The sequence below is a fragment of the Carettochelys insculpta genome, chromosome 3, assembly GCF_033958435.1.
Source record: "Carettochelys insculpta isolate YL-2023 chromosome 3, ASM3395843v1, whole genome shotgun sequence".
Lineage (NCBI taxonomy): Eukaryota > Metazoa > Chordata > Testudines > Carettochelyidae > Carettochelys > Carettochelys insculpta.
In genome coordinates, this window is record NC_134139.1 from 42,473,434 (window position 1) to 42,500,683 (window position 27,250).

At 48.7% G+C, this 27,250-nt stretch overlaps 1 protein-coding gene across 1 annotated transcript in view; it reads right to left on the reverse strand.

The window, feature by feature from the left end:
- Positions 1 to 290: 290 nt before the first annotated feature.
- Positions 291 to 27,250, reverse strand: part of LOC142010137 (sulfotransferase 6B1-like) — a 39,627-nt gene continuing 12,667 nt past the window's right edge. Inside the window, exons 5-10 of the mRNA XM_074988400.1 lie at positions 19,045 to 19,166; positions 12,363 to 12,452; positions 11,515 to 11,641; positions 8,992 to 9,086; positions 8,070 to 8,226; positions 291 to 7,566 (exon numbers count right to left, since the gene is read on the reverse strand). Coding sequence (XP_074844501.1) covers positions 7,436 to 7,566; positions 8,070 to 8,226; positions 8,992 to 9,086; positions 11,515 to 11,641; positions 12,363 to 12,452; positions 19,045 to 19,166 — 722 coding nt within the window. The 3' untranslated portion in view covers positions 291 to 7,435. The remainder of the gene's footprint in view (positions 7,567 to 8,069; positions 8,227 to 8,991; positions 9,087 to 11,514; positions 11,642 to 12,362; positions 12,453 to 19,044; positions 19,167 to 27,250) is intronic.

The following is a 27,250-nucleotide window of genomic DNA, read 5'->3' on the forward strand; positions in this document are numbered from 1 at the left end:
GTCTGGACGAGACGTGCGGCGGCGAGGCGTGTCAATTTCGAAGTGCGGCGGCCGCCCGCATGCTAATGAAGCGCTGAATATGCATTTCAGCGCTTCATTAGTAAACTCTGAAATGGCCATTTGCGTGGCCATTTTGAAGTTAGGGGCACGTGTAGACACGGCCACAGAGAACAGGATATGTAGCGGACCATATTAACTAATTAAGATGAAAATGGAGTCCTAAGAAAGACCTCAGGGAGTTCAATAACTGTGGATTTTTCAGAAAATTTTATCCCTGTTCCAGATCCAATCAGAATTAATAGTAGATTATTAAAAAAATTAATTGAAACAGGCACCCTAGTAGATATTGATATGTTCTACATATTCAAGCCAAAACACTCGGTTACACTCACAGATTGGGGCAAGATTATTTCCACACAAGGAAAGACACGCACGTGGAGATCAAACAATGGCTTCACCCACAAACAGTTTGACTGGGCTATCTAATGCATCAGGGGTCAGCAACCAAAAAAAGCAGCAAGAGTCATTTTTTCCAATTTGGTAAAAAACTCAATTCAAGAGCTGAAATGCATGTGAATATGAGACAGTCCTTAATACATAAAGTCAAATCATACTTTTTGTAACCCCTAAAGGACAGCACACACGAAATGATTTGTAATGAGATACATGTTTACTGCAGGACGTTCACAAACACCAATATAACAATATCTTCCAGACTTTCACTTCCGAACCTTCTCTCTCTCTGGAGGATGCTAGTGGGAGTTAGCCAGCGTTTTGAGATCACATATCATTTGCTATTTAGATACGAGTTATTCATTTTGGGGCTTTTAGATGTTCACAGTTTATCAAAAATAATCAGGAGAGAGCCACTTTTGATTGAGCACGGCTTGTCTACATGGGACCCCGTACGCTTCAAAATCCCCTTATTCCTATTTGGTTATAGGAATAAGGGGATTTGGAAGTGTGCGGGGTCCTTTCGAAAAGGATCCCGTGTAGAGGAGCCACACGCAATCCAAAGTGGCACTTTTGAAGTGCTGTGGTCACCATTATGCTAATGAGGCGCTGCATATTCATTGCAGCACCTCATTAGCATATCCCAAAGTGTCCCATTAGCATCCCCCTTTTGAAAGTGGGGGGCTAGTGTAGACGTAGTCTAAGCGAGGTAATGTTGGAAGTGACAGCCATCTTATTATGGAGATAATTGAAATAAAACTAAAGAATAGTAACAAAGAGGAAGCCATTTGAAAACTAAAGAAGGTAGCACCATGCCAGGCACACATGATACTAGAAAATAAGAAGATCTAGTAGTGACGGCACATTTCAAGCTGCAGATTTGAAGAGTTACAGATCCTGACTGATGACATAAAAGAACAACAGAAGCGTTTCAGAGCAGCATAGTGGGATGTAGCCAGGGTTACAAGGGCAATGAGAAGGTCTAAGAAAGTAAAATGGCTCCAACCAAGCACATGGAGACTTGCTGGAGAAGGGAAACCATAAAATTAGAGAATTCAACAGGAACAAAATATTAGCAAGAATGTTATTTTGGAATAAAAATGTGGTCAAAGACAAAAATCAGGTGGAGAATAGATGCAAAATATAGCAAGAAAATTAAAGAATGCCTAGAAGAGAGGAGATTCTGCTAAACTTTTTCTAGTATCCTAATTCTCAAACCAGTGTGACATTGGGAAGACATGAGATGATAGGATTTATTTTAACCACAGACAAACACTGAGTAGCCTGTGAGATGGAATATGTCCAAGCTGTGCTCAGCCAGCCAGAACTACAAACATGTACTGAAAGATATGAAGAAATAGTGGATTTATTCATACCACTAGGGCTGTGGCCACACGAGAGAGTGATTTTGAAATGGCTTATCCCTATCCTTTATTTCGAAGTACGCCATTTCAAAAAAAGTGGCATGGAAATGACTACACATGAAACGCAGATCGATGTTGTGATCTGCAACATCAAAATGACTCCCAGTCATTTTGAAATGGAGCGGCTACACTGCCAAAGCTTCACTTTGAAATAACAGGACAGGAAATGGTGAGGGCAGGGTCAAATGGCCGACAAGCCCTTCCTGGAGCACGGGCCAGCCGACCCCTTAAAGGGCTCCTCCCAAACACACCCCCTGTGCACATGCTGAGGACCCTGGCTGCTTGCAGCATGCGACCTCCAGCACAGCATTCAGCAGAGCCTTGGTTAGCTGCCACGCCACTGCCTGCCATGGACCCACAGCACTTCACTGACGGGGACACCTTGGACATCATGGCCAGCCTGATGGCCATCCTGACTGCATGCCATATGAGGCTACGTGCTGCCCGACACGTGGCCAACTTCCTGCAGGCTCACCCCATGCTGCATCCGGAGCACCCTGTTCCAGCCCTGCCGTCCCCACCAGTGGGGAATGGTGAGATGACGACCAGTGGGTCTGCAACTTCCGGATGACTCGGGCCACCTTCATGGAGCTGTGCCGTTGCCTGGCACCAGCACTTTGCCACCAGGACACCCGCATGCAGCCCGCGCTCCCCCTGGAGAAATCAGTGGCCATCGCTCTGTGGAAGCTGGCCACCCCGGACAGCAACCACTCGGTTGGCCACCAATTCGGGGTGGGGAAGGCCACCATCGGGGTCTTCCTCCTTGAGGTAAGGCACCTGGGGCCACGCACCCATCGTGGGTTCCTGGGGAGGGAGGCCCCAAGATTTGGGGCCCCCATATGGTACCACACACTCACGGGCGCCTGTGCCCTCTACCCTACAGCTTGTCGCTGCCATCAACAGGATCCTCCTGCGCCACCTGATCCACCTTGGGGATGTGGACGCTGCCATGGCCAGCTTCCAACAGCTGGGATTCTCCAACTGCATCAGTGCATTGGACAGCACTGACATCGCCATCCAGGCCCCACCACACAGCCGGGGACGGTATATCAACTGCAAGGGCTACCACTCTCTTGTCCTCCAGGCCCTTGTGGGTGCCGAAGGACGTTTCACCGACATCTGTGTGGGCTGGCCAGGCAGGGCCTACGATGCCTGCGTCCTGTGGAACTCATGGCTCAGCTGCAGGATGGCAGAGGGCTCCTACATCCCCCCACGGGAGTTGCCGGTGGGGGACATGACCATGCGCCCATGCATCGTCGCCAATGCTGCCTACCCACTCCAGCCCTGGCTAATGCGCCCTGACATGGGACACACCAATGAGAGCCAGGACCTCTTCAATGCCCACCTCAACCACGCCAGGAACACCGAAGAGTGGGCATTTGGCCGTCTGAAGGCACATTTCAGGTGCCTCCTGATGCACCTGGAGGTAGGCCTGCCCAGCGTGCCTGCGGCCGTGGGTGCCCGCTGTGTACTGCACAACCTTGTGAAGAGCAAGCAGGAGCTCTTTGTGGCACACTGGTGTAGAAACCATCTTGTATAAGAAGCCATTTCACATCCCTTACTTCTGCACGCACACAGGAGCCTGTACTTTCCTTCACCTGTTTGGGAATGGCAGGGAGGATGAGCTCTATGGAATGTGTTAATGGACTGTTTGGAGTTAAGGCTCCAGCTCCCCAGTACCTGTTTCTCTTTGCTGATAATGGTTTCTCTTTGAGAAGTGATTTACGATCCTCTAACTAATTGCCTCTGACACTGGGCTTTGTTTGTGCAAGGGTATAAAATACTAGAGTTAGCTGCATCAAGCAGCCTTGCTGGACCTGGTTTTACTAGTGTCCAGTTTGGCTCATCTGTTGCCTTATTGAATTCAATAAAGCTGAATGTTAGCCGCCTAAAGACAGAGAAGTCTTGTGCTTCAACAATGGGCAGCCGAGGCCGTGCCGCACTATGAGCAGCCAGGTGCGGTCCCGTGTTACCAGGTGAACTGGGTTGGGGTACGTGTACGGGAGGCCCTCTGGGAGACCTTTGCCTGGGAGCCCCCATGACCTGGCCCCGCTCACTCTATGCAACCCCCCCTCCACCCTGGTTCTCACACCTGCCTCACCAGCACCGCCCTTGCCATCCCCACCCAAGGCAGGACACATACACCATTAAATAAATTCAAGTGCTATGTTTGGAACAGAAAGAACGTGTGACTATTTACGGGGCAGGGGAACTATTTACATGGGGGATGGGGGTGAAATATATATGTGGGGAGGTGGGGGGCCTCAATCCTCTGTAGGAGTGGCTGGTCGGGAGCCACGATGGCCCCTGGAGCCATGACTGCCCCTGGTCCAGGGACCATGGCGGGGTTGGGATGGGGCAGGTGGAAAAGGGAGGTTGGGCTGGACTGGGGTATCTAGGGGCTCGGACTCGTGGGGGTGGGGGGAGCCACAGATGGGCAGGGCTCACCTGGCCACAGCCGGCGTGCCAGCTCCTGCCGCTCGGCTGGGGTCATGTTGGCTGGGAGCAGAGCTGCAAGGGCCGGGGTGGGGGTTGGGGAACAGGGAGGAGCTGAGGAAGACGGGGGTGGTGGGGAAGAGGGAGAGGCTGGGGCGGGGGTGGCAGGGAAGAGGGGGAGGCTGGGGCAGAGGGAGGTGGCGGGGAGGACGAGCGTACCGGGGAGGAAGGGGGGGCTGGGGCAGAAGGGGGTGCTGTGGGAAAGGCCATCCACAGAGTGGACGGCTGGGCCAGGCGGTTGGCAATGGCCTGGGTCAGGGTGTCGAGATACCTGGCCACCCGGTCCCAGGCCGCCCGCTCCATGGAGAGCCATTCCTGCAGCAAGTGGTTCTGCTCCCTCCATGCAGCCATGGGGTCTGCTGCCAGATCATCTGCCCAGCTGTGGCGGTGGCTCCTCCCACCATGGCGCCCGGTCCAGGGAGGTGTTGCCCCTTCACCTTCCTCTGCTGCTGTGGGGCTCCCAGGCACATCCAAGGGGCTGGGGTGGCTGGCAGATTCCAAGGCTGTGAAGACATCAGGCAAGAGGGTGGCGCCCCATCAGTCATGAGCCTGGGTACCGTGGGCCAGCGGCCTTTCCCCACCACCATCCCACCCTGCTTGTGGTGAGGGGCTCTGGGGTGGCCTCTCTTCTGTGGGGTCCATCAATGTGGGGCCATTAGAGTGGTAGCCCCTGCCCTCCCAGGCTTCTGACCCTCATGGCAGCCCATGGCCCCGTGGGGGCCCCACCCGGCAGCGATGATGGCCATCCCTGGGTCCCTGGCCCGTGGCCATGTGCCCAGGCCTGTACTGGCTGCATCAGGGACCGCCCCCTCTCCCGCATGACCAGTGCACCCCATGCCCGGTCCTACCCGAGGGTTCCTCAGGTGGTTCAGGGGAGGCCCGGGTGGAGGTAGCCTGGCTAGGACCCTCAGAGGGCTTGGCCATGCACAGTGGTCCCTCGCTCCTGCTGTCGCTGTCCCCGGTGCCAGCAGGTACTTTGGGGTCTGCAGTGGGGGGGGGGGGCATCGAGGGTCCTGGCTGAGGCTCCTCTCCCTGCCCCTCCAGCTCCGGTGTGTCCAGGGTCTCTTCGAGTGGTGCAGCCTCCCTGGGTCCCAGCAGCTGGTGGAGCTCCCTGAAGTAGGGGCAGGTGGCTGGCACTGCCCCTGACTGTCTGGCTGAGTCCCTTGCTCGGGTATAGCCCTGCCGCAGCTCCTTCACTTTGGAGTGGATCTGGTCAGGGGTCCGGAAGGGGTGGCCCCTTGCGGTGAGGTTGCTGGCGAGGTGGGTGAAGGCGTCCGCGTTTCTCTCCACCCCTCTATCTTGAGCAGGATGTCCTCCTCCCGCCAGACAGCCAGCAGGTCCCAGACGTCAGCTTCCAGCCAGAGGGCCCCCCTCCCCTTTGGGGGCTGCCCAGAGCCCTGGGAGCCCCGCCGCCCAGACCCCTTGTCTCCACGAGGATCCTGGGGGTCTTGGCTGCTGGCCATCGGTCCGGCCACAGTGGGGTGTCGATTTTTGGGGGTGCTAGGGAGTGTCATCTGGCCACCTCGTGCTCCTATGTCTGCCAGCACATTCTCAGCTTCCTGCATGGGGTTTCTGTGTCCCTGCAGCTTTAAGACACCCACAGCTGACAGCCATAGAGCTCTGGCTTCTGGTGGGAGGGGCTGGCACTGTGGCAGACTTTTCATTTCGAAATGGCAGCCAGGGAGCAGCTACACACATTTCATTTAGAGATTAACATCGAAATGAGGCATTATTCCCAAAACGGGAGTGGAATAACGATTTCGAAATGAATGCCTTTTAATTTCGAAATTAATTTCAAAATGAGCAGTTGCTGTGTAGCCGCTCTCCTGCTCATTTCGAAATTGCCCCTCATTTTTATTTTGAAATGAGCTGCAAGTGTGGCCACAGCCTAGGAGTAATCAAATTTGAAGAAATAATAACTGAGGTCACAAACCAACTGAAGAATGGTAAAGCACTAGCTTATGATAAAAGAGATGCGGAAATGTTAAAAGCTTGAAAGAAAGCGATTAGAATTACATGTCCAAGTTGTACAGAACAGTTTAGGAGAGGGAAATATATCCTAAGACAATCCCTGAAAAGTTGCTTGTGATAACTGGGGAAGAGTGAGACTCTGAGCATGTACTTGGGAAAGCGTTTTGCATTATCATTTTGAAGAGGATGAAAGCAGTTGTTCAGAAAATATTCAGGGAGGACGAGGCTGGATTTCAATTCAGTAAGTTATGTTGAAATGAGGTTTTCACCTTGAGTAGACTTACCAAGAAAAGGCTTAGAATACCAACAGAGAACAGTTAAATTGAATTGATTTTAAGAAAGGATTTGAGAGTCTCCACAGAGAAGCACTTTGGAAGATACTGAGACAATCCAGAAAAGATTTTCTCCCAATGCCTCCTGCAAACTTGGTTGATAAAGATTTTATCAACTTAGTGAAAACATGAAATGCTTTAGAATTATTATTGTGAGGGGAAAGCAAGTATCCCCACTTCTCTTCAGTGATGAGAGAAGTGACAGTTGCTGTTGAGGAGACCGATATTGTTTGGGTAAGAGATAAGAAGGAAAAATTAGTTATTAGAAGACGACCATATTGAAGCATTGCATTACACAAAGTCAACGGACTGTGAATTCACTTAGAGATGTCTATAGCAGTTTGGCCATGTCAAGGTAAAAGCTCAAAGTATATATCAAATTGGATTCCACCTAGAGGGAAGAGAAAGCATGGAGGATAAAGAATCACCTACTGCAGGACAATTGAAAAACTTACTCAATTGTACATTGTCTCCATAATGACAACAACAAACATCTTGTTCTGGACTGGCAGCAATAGGAAATGCACAGGAGATTCTAAGTCTAAGTAAAACAGGATGCAAATGAGCTTCTAAGTCTAAGCGGGCCCACTAGCCTTATTTACTGTATCACAGGTATTTGTTTTTGTTTTTGTTTGTGGGGGAGGTTGCAAATTCTTTTCTGAAAGTCTAATTAGTTTTATCTCTGCATTCTCAGACAAAAAGTGGTAAAACAGATCATGTTTCTGAGTAAATCCAAATATCATTCAGACATTCAAAGACTTAGTATTTGCAGTATTTATCATATTTTAACTTTGCTCCCAGTTTCGTTCCTGCTAAACATTCTTCAAATTTGGCATCCATTTCTTGGCTTTGAGCTTCAGTAAACAGATTCTTCCAATCGCCAACAATACCTGCAAAAGAGCAATGAAATAAACTAAAAATTATTCCTGGAAGTAGATCACCACGTCAGCTAGACAGCAATACCAATGCTGTCACAAACAGTTGGAATTACTGAATTTTAATGGCACATTACACATCAATAAGAGGCTTGAAATCTTTATGAATGTAGATAATGTTCTTAAACTCGTATGTTAAAAGAAAAATCCTTTGCATTACATTTGATAGGTATATGTGCATGCACATTTTATGACCTAGGTATTTTCCCGAGAGCTAATATTTTGAAAGAACAGCTTTCAGTCCCGGAGTGATTGTCTGGCTAAAGACGTCCATTTTCAAGAGAAGAAAATTCATTGTCAGCTATGAATTAACCAGATGAATTCTGCATTTGGGAGCCTTTTTAAAGATCACAAGCACTATATATTGCATCAAGCCTCATGCATGTTAATTAGCTCCCATGACCAATTTGGATACCTCCTCTCAGTTCCATAGCTGTCATCAGACTGGGTAAATGTACCTTTTCTGAAGAGGATGGGAGCCATTTTGCCATGTGTTTCTTCAGATTTGCTGTTCATGTACTCAAAGGTGGCATTCCCTGCAATAGACTCAATCGTCTCTTCAGGGAGAGAGAATCCGAAAAATTCAGCTATTTGTTTCACTCCTCCAGGTAAGTTCTGAAAAAACAAGAGGGTGCCAGAGTTATGGATGAGTTAGAGCAAATGTGCGAGAAAGGTTTCCTCTATCTTGTCAAATGGATGTAGTTGGGAATATTTTGACCCATACAAGGGGCAGAACATTAGAGGAGCATGCTAAGTTCGGGAGGTTGCGGTGGTTACTTTAGATAGGATTTTGGAATGTGCCTGCTTTGCTCTAGTGGCAATGCATAAGTAAATGTACTCAATCTTTTGCATGTCTCTGTTTGAATACTCAATACCACAAGTGTTCTCTCTAATATTTTTCCACCCTGACTGGAATTATTTGTCTTATATACACCAATGTGGACGTCATATGTGACAAATCACCTTCATCTTGGTGTACGTAACAAAATTCATGTGGTAGGGGTGGTGCCAAGATTACCTAACCCAGAAAATGTACAGTTCAACTGTAATTCACAGTTTCAAACTGCAAACATGGACATACCTTTACATATGTGCACAGCCTCACTGAGGACAATGGGACAACTCATTTACATGCTTAATGTTTCAGGGTCAAGGCTTTCAGGCTTGATGAGGGAGTTGGGCTGCAGTTGGAAGAGGTACTAACCAATGGGAAAACAGGCGGCAACACAGCATATACCTGTTTTCCGCACCATAAGGTTTTGCCAGAGACAAAATGAAAACAGGACATTACATTTTCAAACACCTTGTCCTGACGGAAGCAATTCTGTATCACAACCAAGTCCATGATCTAACAGGGCCTTTCCTTATTTAAATTTCTACCTCTTTCATTTCTTCATATGTGATGATCTTTATATTCTCTTCATCCATGTGTTTGTTCCAGGCAAGAGCATGGTCAAAATATGAGCCCCAGCAGACTAAAACAAAATGAACACAGACAGGTCAAAAACAGAAGATGGGGTAACTTAAATATACTCTAATTACATGTTAAGTTCTATATAGAATCCTGGAGAGCTTAGCTCTTCTAATCCTTTAACACTATGTTCTTTGTTGTTGTTGTCGTTGTTGTTTTGTTTGGGACAAATGTTGTTATTTTGGACGTCATGCACTCCAGACTTGCCTTTTCATTCCTTCTATATTTTTTTTCATAACCAACTTATACAGTTTCCACATGACAAGTTTTTTTAAAAAATCTGTTTACAACAAATTAATTCTTGATTATATTTTGTGGTAATTTGAATCACACCCATGTGTTCTTGGCAATCTGTTACAAAACCTGGTTAATACTGCATTTGTGAAATAACAAATTTTAAAAATTACCCCAATAATAGATTTGAGATCCTGCAAACGCTCACCATATGAATAATTCCCTTTATTTTAGTGGGATGATTTATGTGAGTAAGTTTTACTCACATGTAAGTGTTAGTAAGAGTAAGTCCTTACAAAATGTTAACAATTAGTTTCTACCAGTCTATGTTATTTTCTAATAATTGTTTTCTACAGTTTGTCACAGATTCTTAGCTATATTAAATTTCCTCCATTTCCTACAGGGGATGTCAGAGAGCTTATTGTGGTTCCCTTTTTCTCTGCCCATCTCAGACTTCACTCCAAGATAACTTCAAGCAGTTTAAAGCCTACTCTCATCTCTGGTGAGTTGCGAGGTGCCCAAGGAATGACTTGTCAGTGAAGGTTAGTTATTTGACACCACACCTTTACCAGGTGTAGCAGAAGAACAGAACAAGAAACAAGTGTATCAGCTTTGTGTCCATGAGGGGATTCCTCAGTTGGCTGGATCCAACTCACCTTTGGCCTCTTTCCTGACAGAATTGCCCAAAAAGGGATGAAATAAGGAGACTTTGCCTATATTGTACATAGACACAGAAAAAGTCTCTGAAATCTACCCCAGCATCAGATAGCTAGTCTGACCCTGCAGGTGGATCAATATTTAACTAAAATGCAGTTCTATTCTGCAACATGAGAAGGTAAAACATGGCACATTCCTACTAAACCGGTCTATTTCCCTGAGTGGCTAAAGTGCTCTTTCTGCTTAGCTGAGGAAATTAAATGCATCTTAAATGCTTTTCAATCATTCGAACTCTGCCAGATCAACATAGTTAGCAGAGCATGAGCTGGAATCTATTTCATCTTGCGCTATATCATCAAAATAGCTTGCCAAATTGGACTAAAGTCCAACCAGTGATAGAGATGTTAGAAAGGGTGCAGCCTGGTCTGCAGAGCCCATCTTGCAGGCTGCAATGATGAAGAAAACAGTGTCAGCTTGACTCACACGTTCCAGATGGAATTGGAGAAGCTGGCAGTTACGAATAAACAATGTTGTACGTAAGCACTGGACTTTTGATATCGAGGTAATAAGAGATCCATAAAATTCACAGTCCTGTACTTACAGTCTTTTTTCTCTTTACAAGAGAAATCCTCTTCACAGGCAGGGTTGTTCTCACTGTTTCCCTTGAGTCTCCCTACTGCTGTGGAGCTCCCTGACATAACAGGAATTCTTCAGCTCATGTCTGTTCCCATTGCTTTGACAGAGTGAACACTCTATGGAATACTGTTCCTTCCAGTATACTAGTTTGTCATCAGAATATAGTGATGCTCAAACTTAGTTATCTGGTTTACAGAAAGGAATTTGTCTACCTCTGCTCAAACATAAATTTTCAAAAAAACCTCAAAGACTTAAAAATCTAAAGCTCATTTTCAACAGCCACTTCAATATTAAGGGAAGAGAGGTGCCTGGTGGAATTTTCACCAGTGTTTGCAGACTGCATGAATTAGGTACCGAAATGCATTTTGAAATTTCACAAGGCACCGATCTGCATCTTTAGGTACTTACATTCCCTAAAGTCTGACTTTTTAGACTTAATCTAAAATGTTTATCCCTACTCTTCAGATTCAAAGCAGGAGGGAAAAAAGAAGCTTAGAACAAAAGAGGAGATGCTCACTCGTAAATCTAGTTATTAAGATGAGAAATCACGAAAGGGAGAATGCCTTCCAGAAGGGAAAGTAAAGCTGGAATTTATCCTTTATGTACTGGGGACAAAGTAGAATCCCTGTCTCCTGTGCCATCTGACTATCCAAATGGCTCTACTATGTTCTCGTTACTGAGCACCATGCCAAGCTTGGAGAAGAGAGAAGCACTTTCATTTCTGTAGCACCAAGTCCTCTGCCCTCAGCAAGCCAGATCAGTAGTTTGAATACACTTTGGATTAATTTTCACATGATGATCACAGATTCCCTTTTTGGACTGCCACAGGAAAATTCAGAACTTTTTACTTGAATGTCTATATAAGCCACCAAGAAACATTACAAAGATCTAATAACTAACAGTACCTTCTCCTCTCATGAACTTCTGAAAGAACTCATCCCAGGAGCTCATAGTTGGCAGCCCAGGGTTTTTGTTGTAGAAGTGGTAATACGATACAGCTGCGTCTTTTGGATTTCGAAATACCACCAGTATCTTTTAAAACAACAAATGCATTTGGTATTTTAAGATAACCTCTGATTTCCAGGGTCCTGCTTAAAAAATATATATATCAGCTTTTTAAGTGACTGAAATTTCGCAAGTGAGCCCCCATCCTGTAAACTAATATAGTCTGGGCAGATTTTACATCTGCCTGGTCCACCTATGAATTTATCGAGCAATCAGGGCTATCCCATACAGATCACCTTGCAGGACTGGGATTTAAGATTTGATCTCTGCCTGTGAATTACAAAGAGCAATCAGTAAAAAGGAATTCCACTTACTATTCTTTTATAGTGAAAGATGCTAGATTGTGTGATGTGAGAAAGCCAAGTAGAGAAGTAGAGTTGGTCTTCAGTGAAAAGATTTGGTTTTTTTTTTTACCCACCAGAAAATATTGACTGGCCAAAAGTTTTCCCAAAAAACTTATTAGTTCCTTGTTTTTATGGGAGGAAGATAAAATCCTAGAATAGTTAAGATCCCAAGAGTTAGGGCACTCACAGGGACACTACAGGCCCAGGTTTGAATCCATGCTTTTTCTCTTTTTTTTTTTTCCACAGAACTATTGCAAAGTTCTTGGTTCCATTCCAATGCCAAACAAAACCAAACACCAAAACCTTAAACATTTTTGTGAAACTGAATTCTTGTTTTCCAGGTAACTCTATAGAGAATGTATACCAAGGGAGAACCAGGAACTGCTTGGAAAATGCTCACATACCTTTGCTTTAGTTTCAAAAACAGCCTTGGGAATATTATCATAATGCAGATGTGCAGTAAAAACACGTGGCGAGGGCAAATTTTTCATTTTCTAAATCAAAACAAGTACATGTGTAAAAAAGGGAGCCATAATATTTCTACCACAAATATATTGGCAATTTACAGTATTTATATATTTAATCTAAAGATCTATTTTGCATGGAAAGTATTTTTATTGGTGACTGTAGTCTCTTCTTTCTTCTTCCCTTCATAATGACATCTAGAGGACATTGCTAGTAAAGAATAGTTTCTTTAAGATTGCACCATTTTTAGCAGATTTCATAACTGTCCCAAAGCAGCTAGCATAGAGAGGCCAGATAGTTAAAGAAAGAAAACTGTTTACATTGTTCTTGCTATTAACTCATTATAATGTTAAAGGCCTAGCTTCTGGGCCATGTTACGTGCTAACATTTAGGCCCAAAGCAATAGCAAAAAGAGCATGCACTTGTGCCTGCTGCTGCAGAAAACATACACTGGAGGAACTTTAGACAAGAGCTCCAGGGTGGATCAGGGAAATGATAACCTTTAAGGGTGAATTTTCTCATGTAGCAAACAGGAGGACAGGCTATACTGGCTGCCTCCTTCTAACTTGTGCTAGCCACTGTTTTCCTGCTATGCACCAGTTGCTCTCTTTGGCTACATCTACACGTGCACGCTACATCGAAATAGGCTATTTCGATGAATAACGTCTACACGTCCTCCAGGGCCGGCAACGTCGATGTTCAACTTCGACGTTGCGCAGCCCAACATCGAAATAGGCGCAGCGAGGGAACGTCTACACGCCAAAGTAGCACACATCGAAATAGGGATGCCAGGCACAGGGTCACAGGGCGGACTAGCGCTTCCGGGGCAACAGCTAGCCGCTCCCTTAAAGGGCCCCTCCCAGACACACTCAGCCTGCACAGCACGCGGTCAGAGGGCCATAGGCACACAGACCCCGGGCGCCGCAGTCATGGACCCCCAGCAGCAGCAGCAGCAGCAGCAGCAGCAGCCGCCAGAGGTCCACCCAGCCCTCCCAGCAGGAGCAGGGCTTGCCCTGCTCCATGCCATGCGGGAGGCAGCTGAGCACCTCCTTGCTACACCGGAGGAGAAGCTGCCCCCAGGGCAGCAGGGCTCAACCCCTAACCCTGCAGCACCCCGCCCCCCCCCCCCCGCCTCACACGCCAGCGGCTGTGGAGCTACCCCACCAGCACCGACTGGTGGGAGCGGCTGGTGCTTGGGGAGTGGGACGACGACCGCTGGCTCGGGAACTTCAGGATGAGCCGGCAGACATTTATGGAGCTGTGCCAGTGGCTCACCCCCCGCACTCAGGCACCAGGACACGGCCATGCGGTGTGCCCTCACAGTGCAGAAATGGGTCGGCATTGCTGTCTGGAAGCTGGCCACTCCCGACAGCTACCGATCCGTGGGACAGCAGTTTGGTGTCGGCAAGGCCACCGTTGGGGCTGTCCTCATGGAGGTAAGAGAACCCACGGGGGGAGGGCAGGGCAGGGGAGGGGGGCCCGGGCAGAGGAGGGCAGGGGAGGGGAGGGGAGGCCAGGGCGGGGGAGGGCAGAGGAGGGCAGGGCAGGGCAGGGCCACGCACACCCTGCTCACCCCTCATTGGTGCTGTCCCATGTGCTTTCTCTGCAGGTTGTGCGTGCCATCAACGCCATGCTCCTGCACAGGCTCGTGAGGCTGGGGGACCCAGATGCCACCATCGCGGCCTTTGCCACCCTGGGCTTCCCCAACTGCTTCGGGGCTCTGGATGGGACTCACATCTCCATCCGCGCCCCGCATCACAGTGGAGGACGATACCTCAATCGAAAGGGCTACCATTCTGTCGTCCTCCAGGCCTTGGTGGACAGCCGGGGACGTTTCCAGGACATTTATGTGGGCTGGCCTGGCAGCACCCACGACGCCTGGGTTTTCCGGAACTCGGGCCTGTGCCGCCGGCTGGAGGCGGGGACCTACATCCCCCAGCGGGAGATCCCTCTGGGGGATACCACCATGCCCTTCTGCGTCATCGCAGATGCAGCATACCCCCTCTGCCCGTGGCTCATGCACCCGTACACGGGCCATCTCTCCGCTAGCCAGGAGCGCTTCAACGAGCGCCTGAACCACGCGCGCCAGGTGGTGGAGTGCTCATTTGGCCGCCTGAAGGGACGCTGGAGATGTCTCCTGACCTGCCTGGATGCGGGCCCCAACAACATCCCCCAGATTGTGGGTGCCTGCTGCGCCCTGCACAATTTGGTGGAGAGCAAGGGGCAGACCTTTTTCCAGGGCTGGGCTGCGGAGGCCGGCAGGGCAGACGTCCAGCCACCTGCTGCCCCCAGTCGGCAGGTGGACCCCGAAGGGAACCGGGTCCGGGAGGCCCTGCGGGCCCACTTCAATGATGAGGCCGCGGGGTGAACTCTACCCAGGCCCCCCACTGCCCGCCCCTTCCTCCACCACACTCCTGCCCCAACGCCCACACCATGGAGCACCCCACCGCACCCCCCCTCCCACTTTTCCCGGACAAATGACAGCACGCACTTGTGGCTGAACTTAAACTTCTTTTTCTTTCAGAACTTTTTTTTTTAACTGTAAATATATGAAACAAGAACAAACTATATACAAACGTGGAAACAAACTAATATGTACAAATAAAACAATACTAAGAAACAAGTGTCCTCATTAATAAAAAGAAAACCAGGGAGGATAAAGGGGAGAACTATTTACATGGGGGGACGGGGCAAACAGGGGGCACCAAATAATAAGTTTAAACTATATACAAGGGGGGGGCCACGTCCCGGGCCCCTTGCCCCTATAGTCCGGCACTGGGTGTGGCCGGCCGGGAGGCCGCCACGGTTGCAGCCCTGTCCGGGGCTGGCTGGGGGCGGGCCGGACCGGAAGATATGCCCGGCGAGTCTCAGGTGGCTCCAGGGGTCCCTCGGTGCTCCGGCCCTCGGCGGTGGGTGGCGGGGCGACGGCGGACGGGACGGCGATGGGCGGAGCAGCTGGTGGTGCGGCTGGTGGAGCAGGCACGGCGGGCGCTGCGGCGGTCGGTGCGGCATGGGGGGCCAGGTAGTCCACCAGGCGGTTAAAAGTCGCCATGTAGGCCCCCCATGCCTCTTGGCGCCAGGCCAGTGCCCGCTCCTGCAGCTGCAGGTGCTGCTCCGCGACCTCCAGCTGCCGTCGGTGGATGGCCAGCAGCTGGGGGTCCGTCGCCATCAGCTGGTGGTGGTGCGGGGTCCGCCGTCTAGCCCGCCGTGAGGCCGGTTGGTCCTCGGCCGAGGGGATGGCCTGGAGCGCTCTCCGGGACCACTGAGGCCTCGCCGGTGCTCTCTTCCGGTCCTTCTGATGGTGCAGGTGCGCGACACAGGAGAGGAGGGGGGGAAGAAGAATGGAGACAGGCGTTAGTGTGGGCCCCGAGCCGTGGCCTTTGTCCCCTCAGCCCTGTGCTGCAGGTTCCCCATCCCCGTCCCCGGGAGATGCTGCTGTGATGGATGGGGTTCAGGGGTCCCCCTGCCCTGCACCCCGTCCCCTGGTGGGAGCGACTCTCACTTCACCCCGCAGGGTCTGACAGCAGAACAGGTTTCTTAGGCCACAGATGCCCAGTTTCTCCCAGGAGTGACAGCACCAGCTGTCGGAAGAGACAGTCCTTCCAACCCGTCGTGGGGAGAAGACCCCAAGGGTGGCCCCTCTGTGATGCAGCTTTCCCCCTCCTCAGGCTGGCTGCCTTCCAGCTCTCCCTTCCCCTAGCCTCTACCTGTGGCCCCCACCCTCCCCCCCCAATTCCAAGCCAGCTCGGCTCCTCCCTCCTCTTTGTTCAGGGCAGAGGTGTCACCTGCCAGCTGTAGCCCCAGGATCACCCTTTGCCCCTGGGAGCTATTCGGCTCTTGTTGCTCATATGTAGCCTGAGTCTCCCTTTTGCACTCCCCCCACTCCATCACATGCTGCTGCTGCTGCGGGGTGTCCCACCCCCTCCTCCCGGGGGCCCCTCGAGGTTCCGCTCCCCCCTGGCCCGGGGATGGGGCATGGCACTGTCGTGCGGGGTGTGGGGGGCAGGGGCTGATGCACTGCTGTGAGGGCCATGGCCCTGCTGTCCTTGGGGCCATGGCCATGTGAGCATGTGGGGGGCCCTGGACACACATCTATTACCCCCCGCCCCTCAAGCCCAGGGGTGTACACCAGAGGGGGGTACCTACCTGTCGGTCCGCTCCCACGGTCTGGAGATCCCCGGGGGGCGGAGGCCCGGCTGCTGCTCCGGGATGGCAGGAGGAGGATCTGCAGCCCGGATTCTGCAGAGGAGGAGCCCCCCTCCTCCTCCTCCTGCCGCGATGTCCCGGGGGTGGGGTCCGGGGGGGGCCCCCGGGGTACGGGGCTTACCTCCGGGGCGGACTCCGGCTGCAGGGCCTGCTGGGGCTCGTCGGCCAAGGTATCAAGGGTGGCCAGACGGGAGGAGGTGTGCCGGGGGCCCAGGATGTCCCTGAGCTCCCTGTAAAAGGGGCAAGTGACGGGGGCGGCCCCAGATTGGCTGGCCGCATCCCGGGCCCGGGAGTAACCCTGCCGCAGCTCCTTCACCTTACTCCTGACGTGATCAGGAGTGCAGGCAGGGTGACCCCGGGCAGCCAGGCCGTCGGCCAGCCGAGCGAACACATCCGCATTCCGCCTCTTGCTCCCCATTACCTGGAGCACCTCCTCCTCGCTCCAGAGCCCCAGCAGGTCCCGCAGCTGGGCCTCCGTCCAGGAGGGGCCCTGCTGCCGCTTGCCAGCCTGGCTGCCCTTCTGGCTGGGCTGGCTGCCCTGGTTCCCCTTGGGGGGGGGTCCCCTGGGGGCGCTGGGGTGGCTGCCGGGCAGCCATCGCAGCTGGGTGGGTGGCTGTGCTGGCTGAGGGACGTGCAGGCTGGCCGCGTGTCTGGGCTGCCGCCTGCACGTTCCCTCAGCTTCCTGCACAGGAAGGGAGGGGGAGGCGACCTTTAAGGGGCCACTCCATGCGGCCACCATTGAGCTGAGGGGCTGGAGAGAGCGTCTCTCAACCCCTCAGCTGATGGCCGCCATGGAGGACCCGGCAATTTCGACGTTGCGGGACGCGCAACGACTACACGGTCCCTACTTCGACGTTGAACGTCGAAGTAGGGCGCTATTCCTATCCCCTCATGGGGTTAGCGACTTCGACGTCTCGCCGCCTAACGTCAATGTTAACATCAAAATAGCGCCCAACACGTGTAGCCGTGACGGGCGCTATTTCGAAGTTAGTGCTGCTACTTCGAAGTAGCGTGCACGTGTAGACACGGCTTTTGGGGGATTCTCCTTCAGTCCTGCAACACTGTCTTGGATTTAGAGAGATTTTGTTCCATGTTCTCAGCTACCATGTGGTATCTGAGCTGAGGTTCTCTAATACTAATGAATTGTCTCACAACAGCCCTATGACAGAAAGGAACAATATCTGTGTTACAAACGAGGACACTGGAGAGCTGAATGTCTCACCTGAAGCCAGACACAGAGCCCGCCTTACTCAGACTCCAAATCCTATGCATTACTCATAATACCACTTTAAGAAACGTAAGTCTAAGAGGTGTTATTACTCATGGTCAGTGTTCTCTGTAAGCTGGGTACCTGTGCAGCTTGTCAGCAGATTCAAATGCTGCACAGCCGATTAGCAGAGTGCCCACAGCTAGGTTTTAGGCTTTACTTGTTGAGCACGTACACATGCCTCGGTGCACTTACAAAATTTATTCTGAACATGGATGGAAAAGATCACAGGTAGGGTGACCGTCCTTCCCATATTTGGCAAGACTGTTCCATATCTGTTTGCCAAAAAGTCGTCTCTACTTATTTTTCAAAAGGGGCTAAGTGTCCCATATTTGGGCCTTTCCCCGGCTGACCTTTTCCACCAGGAGCACGTAAGTCAGTTCCCTGCACCTCAGGGAAGCAGGGCTGGATGCTGCATCCCTGCTGCTTCCTCAGGACTCCCACGGAGCTTCTGGGGCTGCCGCTTCCCGGGGGCTTGGCGAGGTCTGGCGGCTGCCACCTCCTTCCCGGCTCCCTGGGGCTTGGTGAAGCCGTGAGGCGCCACCCCTCCCCCCCCCCCGTATTTCCCTGTCCCATATTTGGGAGAGGGAGAGATGGTCACCCTAATTACAGGGAACATTTCACAGAGTTTGCAATTATATTACATACAAACCAAGCCATAAGCATTGTTTTGAATCAAATGTTCTCCTGATCCCGCAAAGGCTTAGGCATATAATTAATTTTACTTTGGAAATGTCACACCTTAATCTAAGATAAACAGAAAGCAGGAATAATCAATGAATGATTTCAATAAGCTTTTTGCTTCAAAATATTAAATATTTTTAAAAGATTGCATTCAAAATTTATACTAATCATCTGAAATCAGAATACAACAATACAAGTTCCGGATTAGAGTTAAAATTAACTTCTGTTCTTTTTGTACACAAAAGTAAATTTCTTTTCAAATCACTCTTGTTTGCCTGAGTTTTAATATTTTAGAGTATATTCCCACATGTAATGTATGTAAGAGAATTAACCTCAAATTTCTTGATGCGGCAGTATATAGCTCATCTGTAAGGGGTTCCGTACTTTAATGAAATAATGTAAAATACAAACATTAAAAAATTCTGTCTGTTAATAATAAGCTTGATGAGTTCGTCCATGCTGACCTGAAATTTTTCTGGTGGTCCAAATTCAAGCATTTGGAGATGCATACTTGGTGATACTATCTCCTTATTCTTTGAAACCGCAGATGTCAGGTCATTTAAAATTTGTTTAACCCAATTAGTTCCTGAAACATAAAATAACTGTTAGAAGAACACAAGTGGGGGTTTCAAACCTGTCTCCTGTTAAATATCCACAAGAACTTTCGAAAGACTCATATATAACTTGTAGGTGTTCCAGATAATAATTACATATCCACAATTGTTACAGGTTAAGACAGAACTATGATTTTTACATTGTTTTTTCTTTAAAGCAACCTTAGGAAGGAGGATGAAATCTTGTGCTTTGGCAATTACAAGTCATATATCCCACAAACAAATGACATTGCCTATGTGCATGTAATGGCAATACTTGTAAACTCTTGAAGGCTGCTGCTTCTGCTATGTACAGCTTGTGATGTGTAAGGATATGCCTCCCCTGTAATAAAAGCCCCATGGTGCTCACAGTCTGGGTCACTGAGTGAGGCTCTTGGGGCTAAAAATATCATTGTACACCTTTTGAGTTCAAGGGAGCCTAGGTTCTGAAACCCCATAATGGGGGACAATCTCAGAATCCAGGCTCCAGACCAAGCCTAACATTTACACTGCTAGTTTTAGCTTTGTGTCCTAAGATCTGTGAGTCTAAATCAACTCACTTAAGCTCCAGGACTTGGTGCTGCAAATCTTTTATTGCAGTGTAGATGCATGTATCTGTTGGGGCTCAGGCCCTTTGGCTACACAGAATTGTCCTTCCTGGAGAAGGTGGATGGCATCAGAAGACTGAGGAACAGAGAAGGGAAGATAACTGATTAAGAGATGTCCCTCAACATTCTCAGACTGCCACCTGCTCTTTCTCTGCTGCCCCAATCAGCTTAGCTGCTACCCATGTGCTTCCTGTTGGGTTGGGAGAGAGAAAAGAAGCTTGAGGAGTACCCATCTGTGGCAAAAAAAAAAAAAAAAGATGAAAGGCTTTGTCAGTGAAGGCTAGTTATTTGACACCACACCTTTACCAGGTGAGGCTAGTGTCAGACTCACAAAAAAAGAAAAGGGCAGATTTGTTTTCCCAAGGAGGGCAGTTAGGGTTTTGTTAACAAAAACCAGGACAGTGGGAATAGGAATGACAGAGATGCCTTTCTTTTGCCTTTAGAGTTTACTCTTAAGTTATGTGAAGAGAATCTGGCTAGGGATGTCCCTGATTTGTGTGATGTTGGCTGAATAAACTCTACCTTATAAATAAACTGGAAATCTCTAAATTTTACTGGGACTGGGAGGTTGCCAGATATTCAAATATGCCGGACACATGGGAGGCTCCAATACACTCTGGGAGGCTCGGCCCAAAATATCTGCTACAAAATGTTACTTTGCAGGATCCTGCTGCCATCTAAAGTTCATTCCTACTTAAAGTGACATTTTCAAAAGTGTTTAACATTGGCCTAACTTTTTATCCATCTGTTTCAATGGGAGCAGCTTTGGACCAGCAGTGATTGCTTTAGAAAATCCCATCCTCCATAACATTTCTGTCTAAAACATTTTGTCTGTCTATTCTAAACTAGTGGTGGGGATCACACCATTAGAGGGTTATTAACAAAATTTTGGGACAGTTCAGATCCTGTCCTTGCTCTGAATTCTGTTGAATGACCCTCATCTCTTCACCATATGAAGTTATAATGCTACTTATGCACAAAAAGGCTGAATTAGAGCAGCTATAGAAATAAAAGAGCTTAAAGTTTCTTGATACTTGTACAATTAGACTCTCCATAACCTTGCATGATTCTTTGTATTTAGTTTACTACATCCAGCAGCATGTGTCTATCCTGGTATTAAAACCTCTGCTAGGTTAAACACATATCTGAAATTATTCAGGAGGAAAACACGCTGCTTACTGATTCACAGCTTCCCTGTGACAAATGAGCATTTACTGCATATTACATCTGATTTTCAGTAATTTTTGGCATTCTACATACATAATCACACACATATTTCTCATCTAAGCATTTTCCTTCCCATTCTGCACCAAAACATCCACACTTACCACACTTGGGATACACAGCTAGGAACACATCATCTTTTCTAACTTCCATGGTGTCCAATGCCTGGAAAGTCTCAGAGCAGCACACTATACTAGGGTACAGTACCCCTTTGTACGTGAACAACAGCTCCTCAGGTTTTTTCCCTTTAAACTCCTGAAAAACCTTGTCTAGTTCCCTAGCAGGGCTGTCCATAGCCATGGTTGGAGTTTGCTGTGCCTTCTGCCTTGTGTCTCTGCCCTTAAGCGTTGTCTCTAGTTTTCTTTGGACAGGAGTAGGAGGAGGCTGACGAGAACCCTCCTACACAAAGCTTATTTGCTCTCTGACCCTGTTTCCCTTGCCTGATGAGGAAACTCAGAACTAAAAAGAATTCTTGAATTACAAGCTTCTGGTGTGAACTCTTTGCCATAAACTGTAGCTGATTTCAGCTACAGTTGAGGTTGACATTTAACTTTTCTCCTTGTGAATTGTACTGGGAGGTATAAGTAAACAGAAACTGCTAGTGGGATAAAGGAGAGAAACATATTGTGCTTGTTCAGCCCCCACAGCCTCTACCTGGAATGATAACACCCTTTCACCGAACCTCAGCTGTTTAGTTTCTACCTAAGGTAAACTGATCTTTTCAACAGCCTGACAGTTGCCGATGTAGAGCCATGCTGCCGTTTGCGTGAGAACTCCAAGTGGCAAAACTGGATGAGTCACCACAATAAAAAGGAAAGAGAGAGAATTAAAGGGAGGCACCTTAGTCTTGGCACTAAGTCACTGATGGATTCAACTCAGATATCTGAAATTACACAAGAGGCAAACACGCTCTTCACTAAAACAACAAGAAGTCCTGTGGTACCTTCTAGACTAACACATTTTTTGGAACATAAGCTCTCATGAGCAAAGACCTGCTTTGTTGAATGCAGGTGCGAAGTGGGTCTTTGCCCACGAAAGCTTATACTCCAAAAAATCTGTTTGTCTATAAGGTGCCACAGGACTTCTCGTTTTTGAAGATACAGTATAATACGGCTACCCTCCTGATACACCGTTCACTGATACACTGCTTTCCTGAAACAAATGTAGATTTACTGCAGGTAGCATTTAAACTTCAGTGTTTCCTGCATTCTTCACAATGATCACGCACATTTAACACTGTCATGTTTACTTTTAATTTCTCATCCAAAATATCTACCCTCACCACACTAAGAGTAAACACAGAGGAACATATCATCTTGTATAAATTCTGTGGTGTCCAGTGCTTGGAAGGTCTCACTACTTTACAGTTCAATAGGGGTAAATCAGATCTTTTCAGAACAGTAGTTCTTCAGATTCTTTCCCTGTAACTTCATCCAAATATTTCTCTATTCCCATCATAACACTGCTTTTGGCAATGGCTGGAGCTTGCTGTGATTCTTGCAAGATTATGTCCTTAACCAGAGTGTCTGTAGCTTTCTTTATAGTCTGTAGGCAGAGGAGGAACTTTTAAATATGAATTTCTAGGCACATGAACTATCTGACCCTGCTCCGCTTGCTCAGTGAGAGAAATTTCAGCCAAAAAAAACGTTCTGAATTACACAATCCCAAGTTTGAATTCTGGATGTATAGTGCAACTGGTTTCAAACAGTGTTGGGGATTACACTGAACTTTAGCTTCTCCCGGGAGCTTATAGTGCTGGGAGGAGTAAATCAATTGCCAGTGGGGAAGAAGGCAGATAAATTATGTTGTTTCAACCTCTCCCTCTCTACAAGGAGTAATAAGAATACACTTGCACCTGGCCCTAGTTCGCCCTCCTTGTGTGAAATTATCTGTATGGGGGCAGCCTGCTGTAGAACCTTTGCATTTGGTTGCACAAAAACTCAGAATACAGCATGGATGAGTCACAGTAGTAACAGGAGAGGGAAAGAAGGGAAGGCAGGTGAGATAGCTGCTTCTCATGCTTATAGGAGTACCATGATTTTACTATGTAGAGACTAGGAGCCCTTCAGAGTAAGGGTTTTGCCACACTGTAATACACAGCTAAACCCTAATATGGCCAACACTAACCAGAAAACCTTCATTGTACAGATGAGCTACCACAGTCTAGTGTAAATCTGAGAGCATTTGTGTATCTGTCTGTGTGTCCATCTGGTCAGGTGGGATTGTTTGTTCAAAAACTCCTCCAAAACGATAAGAGGTAGGACCATCAAATATGCTATGCAGCTTCCTTTTATTCTAATTTAAATCCAGGTCAGGGTTTGGTTCTGCCAGGAAAACAGGATGTGCCTGGAATGGGATTGTTTTCCACAATGTGGAAAGGGAGGGGGTTGCTAGGAGGCAGTTATACTGCAGAGTGACCACAGGGGGGCAGTCGCACCAGGAGCAGAGGCCAGAATGCAGAGACGGGCTCTAAATGTTGCCTGCTACCATCCACAGGTAAGGTTCTTGTGCAGGTGCTGAGTATGGTTGCCACCCTCCTGTGCCAGCCCTGAGTCCCACATCAGCACCACAGTCCGCTCTTTCCCCAGCCCTTGGCCGGAGAGGAGAGGGGAACCCAGGCAGGCAGCACAGCTCTGGTCTCCATGGGCAGCCCAGGGCAGCCACAGGCTCTGCAGCAGCACAGACCCAGGCAGCCAATGCCAGCGTAGCAGAGCACAGCCACTGCCACTAGACCAGTGAGTCTATGGACACCTGGGCAGCTGCTGCTACTGGAGCAACTTGATGCCAGATGCTCCAGGCAGCTGCCACTGCCAAAGCAACATGTCCCTGGGGAACTGCTGCCACTGGAGTAGTGCTGCCCTAGGTACTTCCTGCCACTGGAGCATAAAGGTCCTGGGTGGTGCCAGTAAGCCCTCCTCAAACCTCACAGCCTTCTTCCCTGTGCCTCCCCACACCCTATTTGACTTCTGCAATCCCTGCCCTGAGCCCCCACACACTATCCAGCCCCCTGCCCTGAGCCCCCCACCCCACTCCTAATTTCTCAGCTAGTGCACGCCCCCCTTGGGCCAGCCTTAGGGACAAGCCAGCAGAAGGCCTGCATGGCCTCTGCCACCTCAGACTGGACCCAGAGCCAGGCAATTCCGGGTAAGTCTTCTGGTATCCAATATTATCCTTCCACATAAAATCCTGCCACTGCCCACAAGGGACTCAGTATAACCCAGTCAATCCCATTCATCAACTTTTTTCTGAGACTCCATAACTCAGCCATAGACCTGAGGTCAAGATAACATGTTCAGTTGGAGTAGGACTCCAAAGTCATGTAAAGAACATTACAAGATGGGTTTGGGATCCTCTTGTGCAGAGTATGTTTTATAATTCAGGTACACGATAAGGACGACCTGATATTTTTGCAAAGTAATGCAAGGGGAGGATAAATAGGGTAACAATGGTAAAGTTGAATTTTGGGGTTTGCATTTTGACTCATAATTCTTAGACTTTCTGGAGTTCAGGGGTTTTTTGAGCTTCAACATGATCTAGCTTCTTGGCTTTCAATCAAATTTTTTTTTAAATAGCTCAAGTGTTGCCAATCAATGATCTAGTTACTTTCTTAACATTGACAAACTTCTGCATTTGGCATTCCTCCAGCCCTCTGAAACACCAATTGCTTTCTGCAGAAATAGAGATAAATTCCCTACATGACTCTCAGAAGAAACACGTGAGACTGGGAATGGATTACCAGCTAGTTTTGCCTTCCCAAATGTCAGAGCTGTTAAAACAGAACAAGCACTTATAAAGGGACATTTTCCCACTGTCAGTCTGCTAACCCACTCGAGACAATCTCCATTTCCCATTATGGGATCATGTCCCCCATCTCACCTTCCTTTCTAAAAACAAATGGAGATTTATGTGAACGTGTCTTCTGGGACAGTGGGGCAACGTCTACACATGCACGCTACATCGAAATAGCTTATTTCGATGTAGCAACATCGAAATAGTCTATTTCGATGATTAACGTCTACACATCCTCCAGGGCTGGCAATGTCGACGTTCAGCTTCGACGTTGGGCAGCATCACATCGAAATAGGCGCTGTGATGGAACGTCTACACGCCAAAGTAGCACACATCGAAATAAGGGTGCCAGGAACAGCTGCAGACAGGGTCACAGGGCGGACTCAACAGCAAGCCACTCCCTTAAAGGGCCCCTCCCAGACACAGTTGCACTAAACAACACAAGATCCACAGAGCCGACAACTGGTTGCAGACCCTGTGCATGCAGCATGGATTCCTAGCTGCAGCAGCAGCAGCCCGAAGCCCTGGGCTAAGGGCTGCTGCACACGGTGACCATAGAGCCCTGCAGGGGCTGGAGAGAGAGCATCTCTCAACCCCTCAGCTGATGGCCTCCATGGCGGACCCCGCTATTTCGATGTTGCGGGACGCGGATTGGCTACACGTGCCCTACTTTGATGTTCAACTTCGAAGTAGGGCGCTATTCCCATCCCCTCATGCGGTTAGCGACTTAGATGTCTCGCCGCCTAACGTTGATTTCAACTTCGAAATAGCGCCCAACACGTGTAGCCGTGACGGGCGCTATTTCGAAGTTGGTGCCGCTACTTTGAAGTAGCGTGCACGTGTAGACGCGGCCTGGGTGATGACTCATGGTCATATAGCGTCCTGGGGCAGTGGGACAGGACAAGAGCTATGGACAGAAACATATAAAAAGATGGGTGCAAAGCTGCAAGGGGATTCTTCTTGCCATCAACACTCTGCAGATGTTAGTCCTGGCTGGCTGGGGAGGCAGGACAAGGCCCAGGCCCTGACCTCCTCCCCTTCTCCCTCTCTCCTCAGGATGGATGGTACTGACTACTCAGTACTACATCTGTGTCTAGTTTGCCAAGAGCTATTGAAAAAGTTATGCAAATTGTGCAACATATTTGCATATCTCCTGCCAACAGTTCTGTTGCGAGAGGCTTTCCTGACATTTGGCCCATCCACATGGGGCCATATGTTCGGAAAACACCATCTGTGGAGACATCCCTTCTTCCTCGTGTAATGAGGAAGATGGTGAGGGCGGCAGAATGCTCCCCACACAACAGACTGCTGAGAGACCTCCAGTCTACCGCCAGAAGCCTGCAATTCACACATAGACTACTACACTGAAGAGAGCAAACTGACAAGGGGGTCATGCTATCAGCCCACCATCCCAGATTAATGACTGTAAGCAGACACACTGGATATGCTATGCCTTGGCTTCCTCTGCTATACCTGTGCAATTCTTCACCTCTGTGTGTGCCTTTGTATGTGTGTGTGTAAGTGTAGGAAGGTGTGAGTGCATTGGGGTGTGGGCTTGAAATCTAGTTTCTCTTTTCCTTTAATCCAATAGTGGCATTTCTTAAAATACATATGAGTGTAACCCCAGGGTGGTCTCCAGTGAAAATAAGGTAACATTTAGTGCATAGCATGTGGGCAACAAAGGATTACTTTGAACTTCAACAGTAGCTGACAAGGGACCTTCACGTCTCAGTTCTTGGCACCCATTTGTGGGTAGGCCAGTTAGCTCCAGGTTGGGTCCCAATTCCAGGGTAATCGAGGGTTGATGGGCGGTCCTTAGCTCAGGCCGTATGTGGGTAGGAGTGCTGGCTCCAGGTTTGGTTTGGGATCGCAAGGTGGATACCATGCTGTTGTTTAAGCGGAAAACTGAAAGGGTACCATTAAGAATCTGCACCAAGAAACAAACCTCAGTACTGCTCTAGTTCACCCTTGGTCCAGACTCATTTCTTGGCTGATTCCAAGGACAAGTGACACTTTGTACAGTTGCTTATAGACTGTATTAGAATTGCACTAACTGGATAACAAGTATATTTTCCTCTTAAAATAAGGACTAGGCATGAAGTCTGTTTCTCATTTAAATTTTAAAAGTTGCAGTAAGGATAAACTGAATAAGATGTAGGAAGAAAAACTCATTTTCTCCAAAATGGCTGACAGAACCAAAACAACCATTAGTCCAATATTTAGGGGCCCCAGGGAGGGTGGGATGCATAAGAGAAACTTCTGAAATCCCACGGTCAACTCATTGCACAAAATAGGAGAGGGACAAAAGGTGGGGTTATGCAAATCTTTCTAAAAATACACAGTAATGAAATAGCATAGAGTTATTACTACTAGGGAGCCATTCTGTGTCAGATATGAGTACATCACCTAATAGCAGGGGTGGGCAATAAGCGGACGTGGGTTAGCTCCCAGTGGAC